The 20542-nt window shown below is 41.1% G+C and overlaps 2 protein-coding genes and 1 long non-coding RNA gene across 4 annotated transcripts in view; 2 read left to right on the top strand and 1 right to left on the bottom strand.

The window, feature by feature from the left end:
- Positions 1-478: 478 nt before the first annotated feature.
- Positions 479-2275, bottom strand: LOC116518588. The gene is made up of 2 exons (XR_004256570.1): positions 2187-2275; positions 479-688 (listed from the first exon to the last, which is right to left on the bottom strand). It is a non-coding gene; the product is annotated as an uncharacterized LOC116518588 (long non-coding RNA).
- A 118-nt stretch (positions 2276-2393) lies between these two features.
- BLOC1S2 (biogenesis of lysosomal organelles complex 1 subunit 2) lies at positions 2394-11790 on the top strand. Of its 2 annotated transcripts, none has more exons than XM_032232089.1 (5): positions 2394-2654; positions 6162-6278; positions 7365-7484; positions 8315-8419; positions 11358-11790. In XM_032232089.1, exons 1-5 carry the CDS (start codon positions 2594-2596, stop codon positions 11387-11389), a joined length of 435 nt encoding a protein of 144 aa, XP_032087980.1. In that variant the 5' UTR covers positions 2394-2593; the 3' UTR covers positions 11390-11790. The 2 variants fall into 2 exon arrangements, with proteins under 2 accessions (XP_032087980.1, XP_032087981.1); XM_032232090.1 differs by having other exon boundaries at positions 2395-2654; positions 6165-6278.
- Positions 11791-14650: 2860 nt separating this feature from the next.
- HELLS (helicase, lymphoid specific) overlaps positions 14651-20542 on the top strand; it is a 42575-nt gene continuing 36683 nt past the window's right edge. Inside the window, exons 1-3 of the mRNA XM_032231475.1 lie at positions 14651-14722; positions 14831-14955; positions 16097-16219. Coding sequence (XP_032087366.1) covers positions 14683-14722; positions 14831-14955; positions 16097-16219 — 288 coding nt within the window. The 5' untranslated portion in view covers positions 14651-14682. The remainder of the gene's footprint in view (positions 14723-14830; positions 14956-16096; positions 16220-20542) is intronic.

Below are 20542 nucleotides of genomic sequence, written 5' to 3' on the forward strand. Positions count from 1 at the left end.
ATCTAACTTATATGGAGCGGCATGGTACATTAGCACAACATTTGCCCGGTAATGCTGTTATATTCGTTTTGATCATTTCCCTTTTGGCTTCAATTGCAATTAATAGGTAATCCTTAGAGAAATTGCTCAGCCACTTCCTGAAAGCCAACAAGAAGTAAAAGTTAGAATATTGAGCTAAAAACAAGGAGACCTGAGTTCCAGGCCACTTCAGCCACAGACGTTCCTTGTGAGATTTTGGGTCATCCCTTCCTTCTTGATCTAATCTATTTCAAGTGTGTGTCTGTGTGTGTGTAGGACAAAAAGGAGGACTGTGTGTCAGACTGTTCAGCAGGATAAATAAAACAAGTCATTTTTTTTAAAAAGGAAGTTGTGTTGCCTACACTCATATATTCAATTGTCGTGATGCCAAAACACATGTTGGAAGAAATATTCATCTGGTTCAATTCAAGCTGGGAGAAAGACACTGAAAACATGTAGACATATTGGAAAGATGATTTAATGATGAACAGAACCACCTGTGTTTATAGTTCTGTGAAGCTGACAAAAATGGAGTTAAGAGAGTGGGGTTTTTATACCTTCTTTAGGCTTTGTATTTGAGCTTCCTGTTCCTGTGCAAGAATATGTCCTTTAATATCTTGTTGACTGTTGTCAGATTCCGATGGGGGTCATGTAGGGGTCATAGCTGGCTCTATAGGCAAAAGAAGAAATGCAAATCCTAGGTGATTGTCTGAGCTAATTTTGTCATCCTTTTGTTTGTTGCTTATCTGAGTTTCTGTCTTGACCGTCTTTCTGAATTCCCAAATCTGCTTTTCTAAAAGCTGGCCTCCTCAGTTTCTGCTTGAGGCAGGGAAACAGCGGCAGGATTCTGCCTCCCTTAAGATATTTTTATTTCTCCTTTAGGGGAGAAATGCCTTTTTAAAAAAATATTTCCCAAAATATTTCTTTCTTTTAGAAGGGAGGGCTCCCTACACACGCACGGCTGGGTGTGCCAGGGTTAGCTTTCGTTTCTGCCACTCCAGAATATATTACCTAACTACTTGCTTTTACATTTATTATCTAAAGTTTTAAAAACCATACAAACATATGCAGATCCATTCTTACTTGTCAGGTTTATATGCCATTTCATATAATAAATGTGACACTATCCCATGTACGCTTTAATCCACTAACATCTAGAACAGTGTTTCTCAATGCCCAGAACTGTCGCCTCCACCTCGGAGAGTTAGAAATCCATTGAAAGTTGAGAGTGACTGCTGAATCCAATAAAAACGATGAGAAATTTGTCAATTAGTCAAGAGAGAATTGAGAGAGGTCCTGTTAGGCTGGACTGAGTAAAAAAACTGACTCGGTTCAGTCAGAGGAGGCGTGGTCAAAATTTACATACTCAGTCTCTAGGCTAATGGACAAAGTTAACCCATGATTGGATTCCCTGAGCAGCACACAGGAGAATGGGACTTTTCTCCTTTGGTTAGATCAGGGGTCAGCAACCTGTGGCTCTGGAACTGCATGTGGCTCTTTCATCCCTCTGCTGCGGCTCCGTCGCTGGTCGGCTCCACAATTAATAGGGCTTTCAGTTAGGACAGGTAAAAGGACACCGGGAGGAGACTCTATGGTGGGGGAACCTGACATCTGCTCAGCTCCAAAATTGAACAGGGGGAGGGGAGGCTTCTGGTTAGGACTTGGTGGCTCTTTGACTGTTTAAGGTTGTTGACCACTGGGATGGATGGATGGATGGATAGATAGGTGATAGATAGATAGATAGATAGATAGATAGATAGATAGATAGATAGATAGATAGATAGATAGATAGATAGATAGAATTCTTTATTGGCCAAGTGTGATTGGACACACAAGGAATTTGTCTTTGGTGCATATTCTCTCAGTGTACATATAAAGACAAGATACATTCGTCAAAAATCATAAGGTACAACAGTTAATGATAGTCACAGGGTGCAAATAAGCAATCAGGAAACAATCAATATAAATCGTAAGGATACAAGCAACAAAGTTACAGTCCTGCAGTCCTAAGTGGGAGGAGATGAGTGATAGGAACCAGGAGAAGATTAATAGTAATAGCAATGCAGCCTTAGTAAATAGTCTGAGAGTGGTGAGGGAATTATTTGTTTAGCAGAGTGACGGCGTTCCACGCAATTCTCCCCCTCAAGTTATCAAAGGCACCCAGGCACCTGTGGGAAGTAGGGCCAAAGGCGGCTTCGGGGCCGGATTCCGCCTTAGCGATGCTTTCCCGCTTTCCAAAGCGGCCCGATGCGCCCGGGCTTTGCCAGCGCGCATCCGACTCCGCCTTTCCTTTGGCGGCCAAGGGATTTTAACCCGCTGCGACTCCCGCGGAGGCGCCCGTACGAGAGTCCCAACGGTTGCGCCCCGGAAGAGGCGTCCGAGGGATCTGCCCCTCGGCTCGGGCGGCGGCGTAAGGCAGCGGGGGAGCTCTGGACCGAGAGCGCAGCCTCCGAGAAGCCGAGGGCGACGGCCGCGCCGAGCCTAGCCAAGAGCGCGCACCACCCCGGAGACGCCAGGCACGCTCGGCAGCCGCTACCGTCGCCCGCCTTCCTTTCCGTTTCCCGGGAAGGCCGCCATGGCCGCGCCCGCCGCCTCGCTGGAAGACGGTCTGGAGGCCCGCCGCCCAGGCTCCACACGTAAGCGCCTTCCTGGAGTGCCTCTTCGGCGCGCCCTTGGGCCCGGAGGCCGGGAAGCTCTTCCGCTGCCCGCCTCTGCGGAGGAGCCTCGACACCCCGCCTTCCACCCACGCCGAGCATTGGAGGCGTCTCTTCCCTGCAGGAAACGGGGCGGCTAGGCCCCTGCAAGGCCAACCCCCCAATGCCTCTGGAGCCTTTCCCCAGGTCCTGCCCGGCGGTCAGCTGGTCTCATCTTCACCATCCCGCGACGTTTTTTTATTTTATTATTATTTCAAAAAAGTTTTTTTAATTTCTCATACATGCATTAACAAATATACAATTATTTATATTTATATAATTATAAATATAATTTATAAATATATAAATTATTTATATTATACAATTAATAATATGTGTTATCTTTTGACATTTATAGCAATTCATTTCTCCTCCTAAAATTAAAAATACAATCGAGATTGCTTTCCTGCCATCCCATACATCCATCTTGTTTTACAACCACCCTCCCTTTCTTTTTCTCTTTTTCCCTTTCTTCTTTCCCTCTCTTCTCTCTTCTTTCCTTTCCCTTTCCTTTTCCTCCTCTCTCCGTTCCCTCTTTCCGTTGTATTTATATATTTCCTCTTCAATCTGTTGTATTTTCAAACCATCCCGCGACCTTGATTTTTTTTTTATTATTTCCAAAAAGTTTTTTAGTTTTATTTCTCATGCATATTCACAACTATACAATCTCATAGCTGTTATTAATAATATGTGTTATCTTTTGACATGGATAACAATTCACTTCTCCTCCTAAAAATAAAAATGTAATCGAGATTGCTTTCCTGCCATCCCATCCATTCATCTTGTTTTACAACCACCCTACTTTGTCTTCCCTCTCCTTTTCTCCTCCCCTCCCTTCTTCTCTAATTCTTTCCTCCTCTCCTCTCCCTTTTTTTCTTCTCTTACTTCCACGCCCTTTCTTCCTCTCCTTTTCCCTTTCTTCTTTCTCTCTCTTCTCCTCTCCTCTTCCTACCTTTCCCTTTACTACTCTCTCCGTTGTTGTATTTACATATTTCTTCTTCAGTCTGGTGTATTTTCGAACCATTGATTTTGTGCCTCTCCAGGCCACCCTTTTTGGCTTCCTAGGCTGTGGTTCCCTCCCCCCTCCAACAACACCCCAATGGAAATGGTGCAAATTCTAAGGTGCTTGCTGTCTTGTGTTGTGGCCAGTTCACAGGTGGGAACTGTTTCCATCTAGTGCAGAGGTCTTCAAACTTGGCAACTTTAAAACTTGTGGACTTCAACTCCCAGAATTCTCCAGCCAGCTATACTATAATAGGGCATCGCATGCTAAAAACATCTAGACACAGGGACAATTTTATCTCGTGCTATCACTCTGCTGAACACCTAATCCTCACAGTATTGTTCTATGTCTTAAGTATGTTGCATGGCTTAGTATTATTATCCTTTTCATCCTCTCTACCACCAGCTCTGATTTGTATTAGGATTATTCTTCTGTTGTTTTGCATTCATGTTGAAAACCTCTGCACCAGAGAAAATTCCTTGTGTGTCTAAACACACTTGGCCAAATAAAGAATTCTGTTCTGTTCTACTCTACTCTGTCCCTCTCCCTCTCTCTATCCCTATCCTCTGCAGATTAGCCCTGGTTCCAGGAGAGGAAGAACAGCTAGTGTGAGCTAGTGGTTGAATATGGATAGGGCCAGAGAAACCCCATAGCTTTGCTTATCATGTCCTGCACATCTAAATCAGGTCACTTGATAGGCAAGATGAGCCAAGATTATAAATGCAAAAGGGGGGTTGACAGTGGATATAACAAATGGTTTGATGGTGTACCTTTCAGTTGGTTCAGGGATGGGTAAGACGTGCATCATCTAAAATTCATAGCAATTTAGTAAAGCAAGTTGCTCATGATGTCTTCAATATATGCCCTTCTTTATAGACCATTCTCCAGTGGCCTTTGATGCCAAAAAGCTCTTGGAGGCTGGCATGAGGAATGATATGAGCCAGCATATGGCCCATGACCCATCTTATATCTGTCCTTGAATTTTTGTTCTCCAGATCCTTTTGCTGGTTGGCAGGTTTCCCCTTCCCAGGCCCTGATTACTGGGCAGCAGGAGTTTTGAAGCATCCATCTGTGTTCAAAGAACTTTGTCGTTTTCTGTTTGAGTTGGGATCTCGTTATGCAGCACTGGTGCAAAGTCACTGAACACCACCAATACCAAGAGATTTGCTGATAGATTTTAAGCACTTAAGTCAGCACTTACACACTTTTTTGTAGTTATCCAAATGACTATAAGCATGAGAAGTCTCCTCTGAGATCATCTTCAGTGGAATTGAAGATGGAGCTTCAAACTTTTCTTCTGTAGCTCTTTTGAGAGGCCAGCTGGATTACTGGATATTCTTAGCATTGTCCAGATTTATTTATCAAATTTATATAGTCACCCATCTCACTAATGTGATTTTGAGTCGTGTGTGTGTGTGTGTATTTGTTCCAGCATAACTCTGGAACGCCTCGAGCAATTTCAACCAAACTTGGTACATAGATGACTTACTCTCTGGAGAGAAATACTGTGGAAGTAAGACACTCCTAACACTCCTCGTGGTGTGTATTCTGTTAAGATACATCCTGTTGTGCTGTACTGCCATACTGGCTTCTAGTAATATGTAATATTACTAGAATGTAATATAATATTCATAATGGCACAGTGGGATTGCCATTGTAACTGCTTCACAGTATTCCACAAGGGGCTCTCTCTGGTAAGGGGGGAAATCCAACATTATAAATTATGTTTGATCTGGACATTTACCCCCTATAAATAAATTCCCCAGGCAATGCCGGCTTATTGGCTGATATACAATAAAACAATCAAATCCTATCCATTAAGCAGTTAACATTAAATATAAATAAGGTCCCAGGAGAATGCACCAAAATCTCATACAAATACGATCATTTAGGATTATGGGGTTATCATGAGATCCCTAAGCCGGCTGAAATAAACCATGTTTTAAAAGAGATTTTGAAAAGGACCAAAAGGTTGCAACTAACCATGGTTAGTTCACAGTTTGCAACTATCCCAAAAAACAGGAATCTCATTGCATAAAATAGAAGTCTTTAGCTAGCAGGGCCTGTAATATTGCCTCTCTTGATGGACTGTTGAAAAAATGGTCAATAAAATGAATCAGATTATGCTCCCAGTAAAAATGCCACATCTTGTGAGACAAGATATTATGCTGGATCATAATTAGATACAAATGGATTAGAGGCTCTTGAGTCATTTGTATTGCTTGTCTCTTCAGGAAGTTTATTTATTTAGTGTATGGCTCTTCAGGAAGTGACTACGGTTTTTTATGTTTATCCCAATATTTATTCTTTAGATTATTCTCAGCCTTAAATGGGCCACTGAGATTTCATCCTTCCAGTGATTTCCAAAATTAATAACCACTTAATAAAACATTAAGTTGGTTTGTACTGCTAAAATATATAATGTTTTCTTCTATACTTCTGAATAGAAGAACCTGTTGTGGAAACTGCAGAAGAAGCCACAGAGCCAGCAGAAGCTGATATTAATGAACTTTGTACGGAAATGTTCAATAAAATGGCAATCTACCTAACGGGTGAACTGACTGGTGAGTTAACATTAAATTTAACTGTAACATATTGTGTTATTCTTTGCAAATTTTCCTGAAATCCTTAATAGGTGTAAAAAAGGACTGAGAAAATTTCTTTTTTTAAAAAAAAGAGGAAATTTCAAATGGAATCAGAACATGACCGATCAATTACGTGGTCAACCAACCCACTTTTTCCTCACAGCATCCCAAAAAAGAGTGATGTCTGCTAATAGTTTAGCCACACTCACTTTTGTCAGGCTTCTAATTGTGGCCCAGTCTAGACAGGAAACTGTTCATTTGTCAACTTAATCCTTTCCTCTCTTAAGAAAAACTTTCTTCTGAGTGTTTCTGATGATTTTAGGATTCATATTTCATAATCAGCTATGAGAAAGTTATTGACATATTATGAATATTGTTGAAACTAAAACTGTGGTTACATTTTATAAAAGGAAAGTTTCACTTGCTTGGTTTGGTTTTTGTTTCAGCCCCCACCCCCCCTGACTTGGTTGTGAGCCGCCCTGAGTCCCCTCCGGGGAATAGGGCGGCATAGAAATATAATAAACTCAACTCAACTCAACTGATATGTGAAATTAACCACTGTGATTTGAGTTTAGCATTTTGTGAAGCCAGCCATTTGTTTCTTCTATATATATAAAAACGGCTCTGTGTGTGTGTGTGTGTATGTTCCAGTATAATTCTGACTTATTCTCTGGAAACAAATATTGTGAGGGTAAGACACCCCTATAACCCCCCAGGGGTGTGTGTTCTGTTAAGATACAGTCTGTTGTACCTTAAAATGGCTTCTAGTGTACAGTGCAGTGGAGTTGCCTTGGTAACAGCTTTACAAGGGTGCTTTCTCTGGTAAGGGGGAAAATCCAACATTAGAAATTACGTTTGGTCTGGACATTTCCCCCCTATAAATAAATACCCGGGCAACACCGGGTTATCAGCTAGTATTCAATAAAGACACCTAGAGAAGCTCCATTGCGAGATAGACGGCCAATGAATTTAATGAATAAATGCCGGTAATTAATAAATCATAGTTAAAACTAGCTCTGACATAATGCAGTATGTGAACCCACGTCCTCCTCTTCTATTTTTTAGCAACTAGTGAAGATTACAAACTCCTGGAAAACATGAACAAACTAACTAGTTTGAAGTATCTGGAAATGAAAGACATTGCTATAAACATAAGTCGGAATTTGAAAGACTTAAATCAGAAATGTAAGTAGAAACAAATTTTAATTGCGTTCAAACATAGGGTGTTTTCATGCTTACTTGCATTTTGGAGGTATGTTAAAATATATCCAAAAAAGAATTGAATATGAAAAATATGCAAGAAACAAAAAGTACTTCTTTAGCCAGCCTTTCCCACATGGATGTGTTAATCTACAACCAGGCAATTGATCAATTTCTAAATACAACATGCCCAAAGAAAGCCTGAGGAAGGCTCCAGCAAATTCTACAGCATAAGAGGCAACACATATTTTAAAATAAAATAATGGAGAACACTGATCTGTTTCTTAAGATCCAATATTCATAGTGATGTGTATTACTCAATAGAAAAAGAGACATAGCTTTGCATGCATGCAGCTTTTTTAATTTCCAGAATAACATGGCAGGCCACGGTGAGATCCAGCGAACCACTGTTCATTAAGACTGGGCAGTGGTTTGATCCAGAACAGGGGTGTCAAACCTGATTTCATTGAGGTCCGCATTCGGTTGTGTTTGACCTCGGGAGGGCCAGGGGACTTGGGTAGGGTGGGTGTTGCCAGCTCGCTATCACTAAGGCTCCGTTTTTGGCCGCAACGGCCTCTTGTAGCCCACTGCCAGCGAAAATGGAGCTGTTTTTGCTAGCAGAGGCACCGCGGGGCAGTCCATTGTTTCCAGGGCAGCCCTGTGGGCCAGATTTAAGCACCCCATGGGCCGGAATCAGCCTGTGGGCCTTGAGTTTGACACCTCTGCAGTAGAAGGCATCTTCCTGACAAGTTGCAGGGATTTTTTTAATCCTCAGTAAATTCTTACTTTTTTCTCCCCTTTCCATTTTCCCCAAGATGCTGCACTTCAGCCATACCTGGAACAAATCAATCAGATTGAAGAACAAGTTGCAGCTTTGGAACAGGCTGCCTACAAGCTGGATGCATATTCCAAGAAACTTGGTAGCTATTCAAAGAAACGCTAATTAATACTAGAACAGTGGTGTTAAAGTTTTGGTTTTATCCTTTTCCCAAATAAATTTTTATAAATACAATATATATGACAAAAATGCTCATTCCTATAATCCAGGGATATTAAATTTCGATTTCCCTGAGGGACACGTCTGGGTTGTCTTTGACTTCGGAGGACTGGGGGTGGCCGTGGCCAGTGTGGCCGTGGCCAACTCAACGTCACTCATCAAGGCTCCGATTTTGGTTGTGATGGCCTCCAACCCTCTGCCAGCAAAAGCAGAGCTCGGGGAGGATACACATGGCCCGCCTGGCCTCCATTTTTGGTGGCAGAGGGCTGCAGGAGGCTGTTGCGGCTGAAAACGGAGCCGGGGGGGCCACATGCGGCCTCCCCAACCTCCATTTTTATTGGCAGAGGGCTGGAGGTTGTCGTGGCTGAACACTGAGCCCAGATAGATCATGCATGGTTCTTCTGAACTGTTTTCTCTGGCAGAAGCACTGCAGGTCACTCCTTCACTGTTTCCAGGGCAGGCCCACGGGCCAGATCTAAGCATCCCCAGGTCTTGAGTTTGACACCCTTGCTGTAATCAAAACATTGTATTTATAAGGGCAAAACTTTTTGAACTTCTAATGAGATAACTTAAAGAATGTGCCTAAAATCCAGGGCCCAAGATGCCCAGGGAAGTAAAATTTGGCAAATTTTCATGAAAAATTTTATGACATAAAATTAACCATAAGGGATTTATGGTAATACAAAGTGTCATACATAATTTTCTGTAATAATGTTTGACTGTGTTACACAGTTCAACATGGGCTATTTTCAAGGCAGATACATCTCTGAATATATCTCTGAATTTTTAAGACCTTTTCAAGTACATTAAAAGCTCTACAGTTATGGAATCTGGTAAGGAAATATATTTCTAGTTTATCTATTTAATACTAGTAAGTTTTATCTTACGATGCCAACATCCACACCTCTCAAACTGCAGAGAATGAGACTTGACAATGCCTGATCTAAGAAAAACTGGACATTTGATTCAGCATTCCATAAACCTATCCATGGAGAATAACTGAAGTTTAGCGTATTTTTTTCTTGTGTTATTGATTACTACAGAGATCTATTTGTAAACTAGTTCTCACCTATTCATTTACGGCCAAAAGCATTCCATATTTCACTAAACTACGGTTTATTAATCTATGATATTTTTTGATTCAATTCACACAAATTGCTGAGACATACAATGGGATTTGATGCAAAGCTGAAAACAGCTATCTTTTTTTTGACTTGGACGGTGACCATACCATCTGGTCACTTGTGTCCACTACTGGTTTGAAATATTGGAAGACAAAGGAACATGAATTTGGGCAAACTCCAGGAGATAGCAGAGGACAAAGTAGCAAAGTACAGCAGAGTCAGACATAATTTAAGGAGTGAACAAGAAGGAAAAAAAATGCTTTTGATTCTTATTAGTTTCCCCTGAAATAAATTCAAAGCAAAAATCAATATACAACAATAGCTGAGAAACATAGCTTTGTACTGAGTATCTTGCCCAACAGATTAAAAGCCCCAAATTACATTTTCATTATTATTAGGATAATACATTGTGACATTGATCTCATACCAAATGCTTTTTTCCCTTAAAAGAAGGGTATAGATTAAGAGTTTAGGCAAAGGCCAATTAAAGCAAAATTGGGACAATTGCTAACATCCTATTATATAGATAAGATTTTTATCATGATTTGATCCAATCAGTACACAATTTGCTTTTCTCCTTTATATTATTATTTAGATTATTTTCATACATACATTTTCTAGTATTTCAAGCTCCTGATTAATCAGTTCAGCTCTTATATATTTGTATGTTTGTATTCTCATCTCTCCCAATTTCTCTTCCCTACTTTATTATTACATTATTATTATATATTATACATTATTAGTTATGACAGGATATGGCTGTGTTTCCACTCTTAACCAAGGGCATCCAAATAGGTGCGGCTGCTAGTTTAGACTATTTTTTACACCTGCCTTCCCTGGACACTTCTGTTTTTAACTCCAAAACTCAGAAGTTAAGTTTCAGAAGTTTTAAACAGACAAGAAACAACACATTAAGCACATGGCAGCTGATCCCCTCACTCTCTCCCTCTGTCTCAAGAAATTTAATTTTACAACAAATAGGAAAATTTTAGATAACCAAGGAAATTTTGGATATATTCCTTCAAAAGCATTATTGGTGGTCCTTGACTTATAACCGTAACTGAGCCCTGAATTTGTCTCTGAAGTAACGTTGGACATCAAGCAGGTCATGGGATCACACCTGATTTTACAACCTTTTTGTGATCTTTAAGCAAATTCCATGGTCATTAGGTAAATCCATTGTCCGTAATGGACGGTTTTTGCCGGAAACCAATGTCTCAGGCAAAAAAAGCCGTAAATCACAACCCATTCTCACTGCAGAATACTGCATAGCCATAAATGCAGGCCAGCTGCCAAGCACCCAAAACGTAATGATGTAATGGGGAGGGGGATGTGTTAGAACTTTGAATTTGGGCCACAAGTGGCCCTGGGAAGGTCTATCATAAATAGTTGCTAAGCAACCTGTCAGTAAGTCAAGGACTTCTTGTACTCCTAACTCTTTTAAGAAATGAAGTCAATTTTAAGAATAAGTTTGTAATTTGACATAAGTTGCTTTGCATGTACAGAGAACTTCTGCACTAGAGACAAATTCCTTCTGTGTCTAATCATACTTGGCCAAATAAAATATGATATTCTAACCTGTTCTATTGATTACATGAAGAAATTACATTGAATGTACTTGCTTTCAAGGTTTTGTTGTCCCTTCTTCTTAAACATGACTGACTATGCTACTAGATTTACAACTAAAATGTAAACAAAATGTTTATATTAAGACTATGTTTTTTTTGTCCCTTACAGAAGCAAAGTACAAAAAAATGGAAAAGCGATGAAAGAAGGGTCTTAATCTGCTTCTAGAATACATGACTTTTTTCCAGGAAGCAAAATTCAAGATTTCTGCTATTGAACTTCTGAAACAGAATTTATGCCTCAGCAATGCATTTGGACTAAAATAATCTAAGAACATTCAAAAGTAACAGAGGCTACACAAGTCTATGAATTAACTACTTTTGTCATTGTAGAGTCTATTCCCTTTTTATTTTTTTGATATTCATTTACTGAGAACATAGAAATCACTTTTAACTGCTTCAATTCTACCAGTGTAATTTTTATAAGTTTATGTTATGAAGCAAAAAATTGGTCACTTCTGCACTCTGTAAATCCTGTCACTTGTAAATCAAAATTTGTTGTCTCCTGATTGCCACTAAAATACCATAGCTTTGCTAAAAACATATTTCTTGGCCTTGTTTTAATTTTTTTGTTTTCGTGAATAAATCAAGGAAGGATAGTTTGACGCACTTGAGGCTTAACTATTAGCCCTAATTTAGCATGAGTGTATTATAGAAGAACTCTGATATGGTATCAGCACTTATCTGCATGAGTTGAAGACGAATATAAAAATTCCGTATTTATTGATTTCAGTAGGACAGATAAATTGCTAGAATGTCAGCTGCTATTTAAAAAAAAACACCTAACTCAGAAATATAAAGATATTCCCCAAAATGAAAGTTGTTGAAAATGAAAACAAGCATTATCTTAATGTAGGCGAGATAATCATATTGTTTCCACTTTCAATTTTAGCAATTAACACTTTCAAAGTGAACGTTGCTGGTTCAGGATCTTCCTATGAACATGAAAGAAATGTTAAATGCTTGTATGGTTCAATAGCTAATATTGGCATGCTAGCTATAATGTTGAGCTTACAACTTTAATATTTTCGGTAATAATAAATGTTTTTCCTGTGAAGTAATCAGCCATGTTGTCCACTCTAGTTTCAAAGGAAGTATCTTCACAACAGTTATAATGCATGGGAACCACTACATAATTTGTAAACAGTCACATGCCAAATATATTCAGCATCAGGGCTCTGCTCTAAGAGAGGAAGAAGCCGTTTTCAGGAGGGAAGAGGACAAAAAAATTGCAACCAGGCTTCTTGCCACCCTTGCACAAACCAGAAATAGCAGGTCTGTGGATTATTTCCTCCCCCCACCCCATTAAAATTCTTAACGTAGTTAAAAAGGTAAAGGTTCCCCTCACATATACGTTCTAGTTGTCCCTGACTCTAGAGCGTGGTGTTCATCTCCGTTTCAAAGTCGAAAAGCCAGCGCTGTCCAAAGATGTCTCCATGGTCATGTGGCCAGCATGACTAAATGCCGAAGGTGCATGGAATGCTGTTACCTCCCCACCAAAAGAGGTTCCTATTTTTCTACTCCCGTGACCCGTCAAAACCATGGTCCACTAAAGTGCGTCCGATTAAAGCCCGCATCAGCAGCGCGACAAATACGAGCGCGAAGAAAAAAGGGCGCTTTAAAAAGTGCTTTTAAAGCAAGCCGATTCACATAAAGGTAAGGGTTAGGTTTAGGGTTAGGTTAAGGGTTAGGGTTAGGTTTAGGGTTACGTTAAGCGTTAGGGTTAGGTTTAGGTTAAGGGTTAGCGTTAGGTTTAGCGTTAGGTTAAGGGTTAGGTATAGGGTTAGGGTTAGGGTTAAGGGTTAGGGTTAGGTTTGGGGGGGTTAGGTTTAGATTTACGCGTTAATTTTAAGTTTACCGATCACAGCGTGCTGTTTTCGTCGCGCTGTGATGACGTCATGTATGCGCTTTCGTCAAGCGCGCTTTAGTCTACCGCGGTTTTGTGGTGGAACCTCTCACTCCATTATGTGGCACTAGAGATTCGAACCGCCGAACTGCTGACCTTTCTGATCAACAAGCTCAGTGTCTTAGCCACTGAGCCACTGCGTCCCTTAACATAGTTACGGCTGTCATAATTGTAGGTGATGATCACAATACATGCCTCCCCACGTACAATACTGGTAGCATTATGGCAGCAGGAAGACAGTTTTTGCCTGTCTTTGGGCCAGGGCAGGCATTGGATTCAAACATTAATCTGAATTAGAATAGAATAGCATAGAATTCTTTATTGGCCAAGTGTGATTGGACACACAAGGAATCTTGTCTTTGGTGCATATGCTCTCAGTGTACATAAAGATAAAAAAATACAAGAATCATGAGATACAACACTACTTAGTGATAGTCATGTTACTAATAAGCAATCAAATCATACTAGGAAACAAAACAATATAAATTGTAAAGATACAAGCAACATGGTTATAGTCATAAGTGGAAGGAGATGGGTGCTAGGAAAGATGGGAAGAATAATAGTAATAGTCTTAGTAAATAATTTCAGTGTTTGGGGAATTAGTTGTTTAGCAGAGTGATGGCATGGGGCGGGGTGGGGTGGGGAGAACTGTCCTTGTGTCTAGTTAGAGCGCAAAAAACGCCGAATTGCTATGCAGATGACCCCAGGAAGGGAGCTCCAACAATCTCATTGTACATATGTTGTGCACTGACAATAAATAATTACTTCTTTTATTCATTAAACATGAAACTCAGTTGCGAACATTTAAAGATGTGTCACAAATACCTGGTGCTAATGGTTGGTAAGGGTTGATGCCAGCGTCCTAGGTATCAACCAAGTGCCTTAAGATGTACGATGCTCCGAATAGCAAAACTAATCTACTCGGAGCATCGTACATCTTAAGGTACTTGGTTGATACCAAGGATGGTGGCAGAAACCCGTATCAACCATTAGCACCAGTCAATGGTAACTGTGATGCGTTTTTGAATGTTCAATTGACTGAGTTTCATGTTTAATAAATAAAGTATAATAAAAATAGTATTGTTATTACTATTATTATTAAAAAGGGAGGAGGGATGCCTCCGGGGCGGAAGGCCGCTGTTCTCCGAAGATCAGGAGCGGAGTCCTTAAAGGCCTAGAGAATTCCTCCTTTTCAGCCACAAGCGGACTACCTGCTGAGCTCCTCCGCCCTCTCCCCTTCTCACCGAAAGAGGCGGCCTGGTGGGATCCGGCTGCGGAGCCCCAGGAGAGAGAGACCCGACGGCAAGGGGCTCGCCGAAGGACCCCCTCCCCTCTTTTCCTACTCGCCCTCCCGCGGTCCGGATCCTCCTTCCGGGCTCCTGGGGGGGCGGCGGAGGCGGAGGCAGCTTTCGCGCCAGGGAAGGCCGACCTCTCGCAAGAGCCGAAAAGCGCGCCAGTTTTTCCTGTGGGCGGGACTGGGGCGGTCGCTTCTCGTGCGGTTCGGAGTGAGGGGAAAAGCGCGTGGGCAGCCATGCCGACCGAGAGCAGCAGCACCAGCGTCCCAAGTGCAGGTAAAGGGCACCTGCCTTGCGCCCAGAGAGAGGAGCGCTGGGCGGGCGGGCGAAGAAAGCGAGGAAAAGCCCCCGCCGGTCTTTGCCCACCTTTTGTTTCCCTTGCAGAGTCCACGATGGCCGAGCCGGCCGGAGCGGAGGATGCAGCGCCGGTCATCACCACGGCCATGCAGCAGGAGGAGGAGCGCTTGGAGGCGGAGGGCAGGGAGAAGGAGCGGCAAAGGATGGAGAAGGTGCGCGCCCCGGGACAGGAGGCCCGCCGTGCGGCTGGGGGCTAAAGCCAGAGGAAGGCGGGCTCGGGCCGGGTGTTGCGGCCGGGTTACGCGGGAGGAGGGCGGTCCCGCGCTGAGTGGCGCGTCGGCTTGTTTGGAAGCAGCCTCGGGGTCGTCGCCCTGGAGAAGCGGCGGTCCCCGCTCCCATTCCAATGCCGGGTGGGGGGGAGACGGACGATGGACCACCAGGGAATTGGTTTCGCCCTTGAAGTGCTCCTATTCAGAGGAACTTTTTTCCGAAAACATTAAAGCGGAATTTAGCTTCTTAACTTGTCCTCTAGGACGAGGAAGAGAGAGCAAGTCTTGAGTTTCTCTTCATGAAGGGTTTCCTTATTCCCCTCAATGTTGTTTTTCCTCACAGGTAGTTTCCTTCTTCAACTCGGGGCAGGCAAGGTGGGAGCTGGGCTCTTTATTTTTAGAGTGAAATAAAGAGTTAAAGGCTGCTTATTTTTAGGGTTTTTTTCACTACAATTTTATCCAGACTTTAATTTTGGTCCAGTTTTTTTTTGTACAAAATAAAAAGATCCCTTTTAAAAAAAAGGTTTATTTGTAAAATTCTTGTAAAAAGTATGCAAATAAAATGAAAGCTTTAACTCCACCAACTGCTTGCAAGCCTAGGCTTTTCCTACCTTGATGAAACCTGACATCTAATTTTAGAAACTAGGAAATTTATTATTTTTATTTATTTATTTATTCAGTCAATGACCAGCTACATCAAATAATAAAAAGAAATAAAAGACAATTACAATCATGATCAACAGAGAAATTATATATTAGCGACTAGAAAATAAATCAAATATGGTATGCTCTGAACACTCCCATTACAATAATATAGCATGTTTATTTACCTGACACTAATATATCTACTATAATAAAACCATGCACTAAAATATATGTAGAAAATTCAGAGCAGACCAGCTGCTCTGGATGAGTAGCTGCTCTGATTGAGTAAAAAGTTGTATTTCCAGTGGGTCCTTGAAAATAGTAGGGCTGAACTATTCATTTAGATTTAACTGGTGAAAGATAATAGCAACTTTTGTATTTCCAATAGTATAGTCAGTTAATGTTGATATTTATAATTGATTATTTCTTTTTCTTATAGGCTTACATGAATCGGGACAGAGACACAAATGAAATGCGCTACAAGAGACTTCAACACTTGCTTGAAAAAAGCAACATCTATTCAAAGTTCTTGCTGACTAAAATGGAACAGCAACAATTGGAGGTTAGCAGCATTTAAAATTAGAAGCTAGATATATCTATCTAGTAATGCATTTCAGATAAAGCTTTCATAATATAGTCATAATTTGTCATTGTGATTAACAATATCTAGGCTCTGATTACTTTTATTTGATTTGATGGCATAGTTTCAGACTAATATAACTGAATCCACCTGTATTTGTGGACACATGCAAATATACATCACAGAAAGCCAGTTTGGCCTTCAGGTTAAAGGGAGATCTCAATTTCAGTCCTGCCTTATTCATGGAAGTCAACCAGATAACTTTGGGCCAGTCATTCTCTTTCAGCTGTAGGAAGAAGGCATTGGCAATCCACTTTCAAATTGTTGCCTAGACTTGTCCTTATAGTTACTCAAGACAAACTCATGTGTGTGCAAGAGTGCATGTAGCCTTAGCAAGCTGATGCTGAGCTGCTAAGACTTTTGAGCTAAGTCAGAAAGAACCACCTAGATGTAGCACCATATCTAATCCATAAATAGCTGCTTATGCCTAAGTTGGATGGTCAACTTCTTTCAGTTCTAAATTCTTACAAATAGAGCTTGAAAAGTCACAGAGGCCCCCCTCCCTCCAATTTTTAAGCTGTTATGAAATTACTGAAATAAGGGGCTCAGAATGAGGAGGGTGCAGGGACTTCATTTTACAAGCTTTCAGATCTTATTCCAACTCATGAGGTTGTGTTTATGTATGATTCCTGGGAACAGTATTCTGACTAACAGTTTATATTTATTGGTCTGGCTTTAATTTTTCTTCATTTTATAGAAGTTTACCTCCTTAAACTAGCAGCTAAACTCTTATGTTTTGTTATTGTCACAAAGCCTCTGCTTCATGGCCTTGTTATCTTGCCTTCAGTGTAAGCAGAACCAAGTTTCATCCTAATGTCCTATTTTATTGCTGTTCTACTATGATAGCCTTGATTCTCACTTTTTGTTCCTATTTGTTCTCTCCTGGATTGATAAGGAACTTAGTGCTACTGGAATATTTTTCTTCCTGAAATATACCCCCCTCCCCTGCCAGAATGACAGCGTACCAATAGGGATCTAAGGGACCTGTCTTGTGAGATATTTGCCAGGCCTCCATTCCTTTGGTGGCCTCAAATGCCATTTGTCTGATTGAGCAGTTTGTGAGTCTTCTGTCTCCCAAGGTCATTCCCACATACCATTATAATTCCTGGCCAGATCAAAAGTATCTTTCTACAATAAGCCTTGAATTCATAGGTGAAACAGCTTATACTCAAAATCAAGCTCTCAGGGTTCCAAATAGCATCCAAAAGTAAATCAGAGTCCGAGGCAAAGTATGCTCAAAGTTCCAATTTATTAAGAGAGCCATGTTGGCACATATGGGAAAACCCAAATCTAAAAGCTTCCTGATTTTCCTCACCCAGTTGAAAGTTCAAGATCTTGCCCCCACACCCACAAGTCCATCACATGGTCCAATGTTCCACTGCCATGCTAGCAGTTCCACCCATCCAGTTCTGGTCAGGTACAGAAGTGCAAAGACAAGGGATAACCTTGGCTTTCTAGAAAGAATCTTGTTATGACTAGATATCATCTAACTCCGTGCCATCCCCTCTCTCATTTTCCCACAATAGAAAATGCATAGTAGAATAATAGAAAGTGGCAAAGATCCAAAAGAAAGGATAGCTGCAGGCCTGACAGAAGCCTTGCATGTAAACCTTGAATGTAATTCTCTACCCCTCAGCTGCCACTGTAATTATGGGTGAGCGGCTGCCAGGCCATCATGCATCTGATTCAGGATCACAACGTTGTTCCCAGATAGGACAGACAGGAGCACACACTAATATTTCTGTTTCAGGTACCCAAGGTGTGGTGGCCCTGAAAGCCATATCCTTTGATCTGGGTTATTCCAGGAATCTGATTAGATTCCACCCACAAATAATCAACTTAAAAGTATTGGAATAACAGACCAATATCTTTAATGCATAATAAATTGGTGAGTTAGTATGTAGTATTGATTAATCAAATGAAACAATTGCATTGTAGTTGACTAAAATGGTTAAATTGTAATAAACTGCTTAGTAGCAAATAATCTTCAATAGCAAGTGCAATAGTACTTCAATTAGTGGAAAGGTATATTGAACTCCAAGGAATAGAATAGAATAGAATACTTTATTGGCCAAGTGTGATTGGACACACAAGAAATTTGTCTTTGGGGCATATACTCTCAGTGTACATAAGAAAACTTCCTGCTAAAACAGCAGATCAGCAGTAGCTCCAAAGTCACCTTTGTTTCCTTCTGTCCACAACAGTGCATCCATATAACATTATTAAAATCCGCTTACTTACCCAGAAGCTTTGTCATCTCAGATGCTTGGGTGCTTCTCTCAATTTCTCATGAATGCACTGTATTCTGAGGAAACATTCGATAGATTTCCTATTTTCCCCAGTAGCAACAGGACAAGCGCCCTACATTTGCTTTAAATTGGCTCTAAAACCAGGAGGTTGGTTCTACTGGCAGTTAAGTTATTCCAGAGCTTTCATTTTTCATTATGATCTCTAAAAAGAATAGAAACAGAAGAGCTATTCTAAGATTTCAGAAGAGTCTGCCGACGTGAACTATTCATACTTTTACTTGGATTTCTCTGGGAAAATCCATATCAAGTTAGAATTAAAGGTTATTGCAGATGTTTCACCTTGCAATTCCAGCAATTATATTCTGTATAGAATTCTTTGAAGTTGGTTGGTGATGGGAAATTTCTTGGAAAGTATCCGCTAGTTGGGAATAATGTCAGTTGTATTATGATTAGCAGATCTTATCAGTCCATCGTGTACAATTTGAATCAGGCATTTGACTGGGTAATAGGGTGTATGTAGTTCCATCAATCTGTTTGTGGCTTATTTTGAGTGCTAGGCTTTCACAAATACTGGCTGGTCTACTATTCACATGGTCTATTAGTTGCATATTTTGGTCAAATGTGTGGTTCATTCTGTGAGAATGGCTGGTTTTTAGATAGTGATTTTTCTTGGGGTGGTTGTCATTACTGACAGCCCTGTGTAGGTTGGCTGCAACCCAGACAATTGATTATATGCATGATATTGTCTCTTTCTTGATGGGACATCCAATTTTAGACAGGATTCTTTGTAGAGTTTTTGAATGTTCATGGGAAGGTGCACTGTTGCAAACTATCTTATAGAGATTCTAACTTTAGACCATATTTTCTCCAATGTAGACATCTCAGAACCATTGTATCATATCTTTAAAAAATCATGGAGCACTGGGGAACTACCAGAGGATTGGAAAAGAGCTGATGTGGTTCTCATCTTAAAAAAAGTGGGGGGAGGATAGACCCAGGAAACTACAGACCAATCAGTCTAACATCAATACCTGGGAAGATCCTGGAAAAGATGATCAAAAAACCGATCTGTGAACATCTAGAAAAACAGGTCATGCCAAACCAATCTTATTTCATTCTTTGACAAAGTGACTAAATTAGTACACTAGCGAAATGCTGTGGACATAGTATATTTAGATTTCAGTAAGGTACCGCATATACTCGAGTATAGGCCGACCCGAATATAAGCCGAGGCACCTAATTTTACCACAAAAACCTGGAAAAGTTATTGACTCGAGTATAAGCCTAGGATGGGAAATGCAGCAGCTACCGGTAAATTTCAAAAATAAAAATAGATACCAATAATGTTTTTGAATATTTATTTCCTCCCCTGGAGTGGGGAGGAATTGGGGATTTCATAGTATCCTTCCCCTGGAGTGGGGAGGAATTGGGGATTTTGCAGTATCCTACCCCTGGAGTGGGGAGGGAATGTGGCTTTCATAGTATCCTTCCCCTGGAGTGGGGAGGAATTGGGGATTTTGCAGTATCCTACCCCTGTAGTGGGGAGGGAATGTGGCTTTCATAGTATCCTATCCCTGGAGTGGGGAGGATTTGGGGGATTTCATAGTATCCTTCCCCTGGAGTGGGGAGGAAATGTGGATTTCATAGTATCCTTCCCCTGGAGTGGGGAGGATTTGGGGGATTTCATAGTATCCTTCCCCTGTAGTGGGGAGGGAATGTGGATTTCATAGTATCCTACCCCTGGAGTGGGGAGGATTTGGGGGATTTCATAGTATCCTTCCCCTGGAGTGGGGAGGATTTGGGGGATTTCATAGTATCCTTCCCCTGGAGTGGGGAGGATTTGGGGGATTTCATAGTATCCTACCCCTGTAGTGGGGAGGGAATGTGGCTTTCATAGTATCCTATCCCTGGAGTGGGGAGGATTTGGGGGATTTCATAGTATCCTTCCCCTGGAGTGGGGAGGATTTGGGGGATTTCATAGTATCCTACCCCTGGA

Source organism: Thamnophis elegans, chromosome 15 (assembly GCF_009769535.1).
Source record: "Thamnophis elegans isolate rThaEle1 chromosome 15, rThaEle1.pri, whole genome shotgun sequence".
NCBI lineage: Eukaryota > Metazoa > Chordata > Lepidosauria > Squamata > Colubridae > Thamnophis > Thamnophis elegans.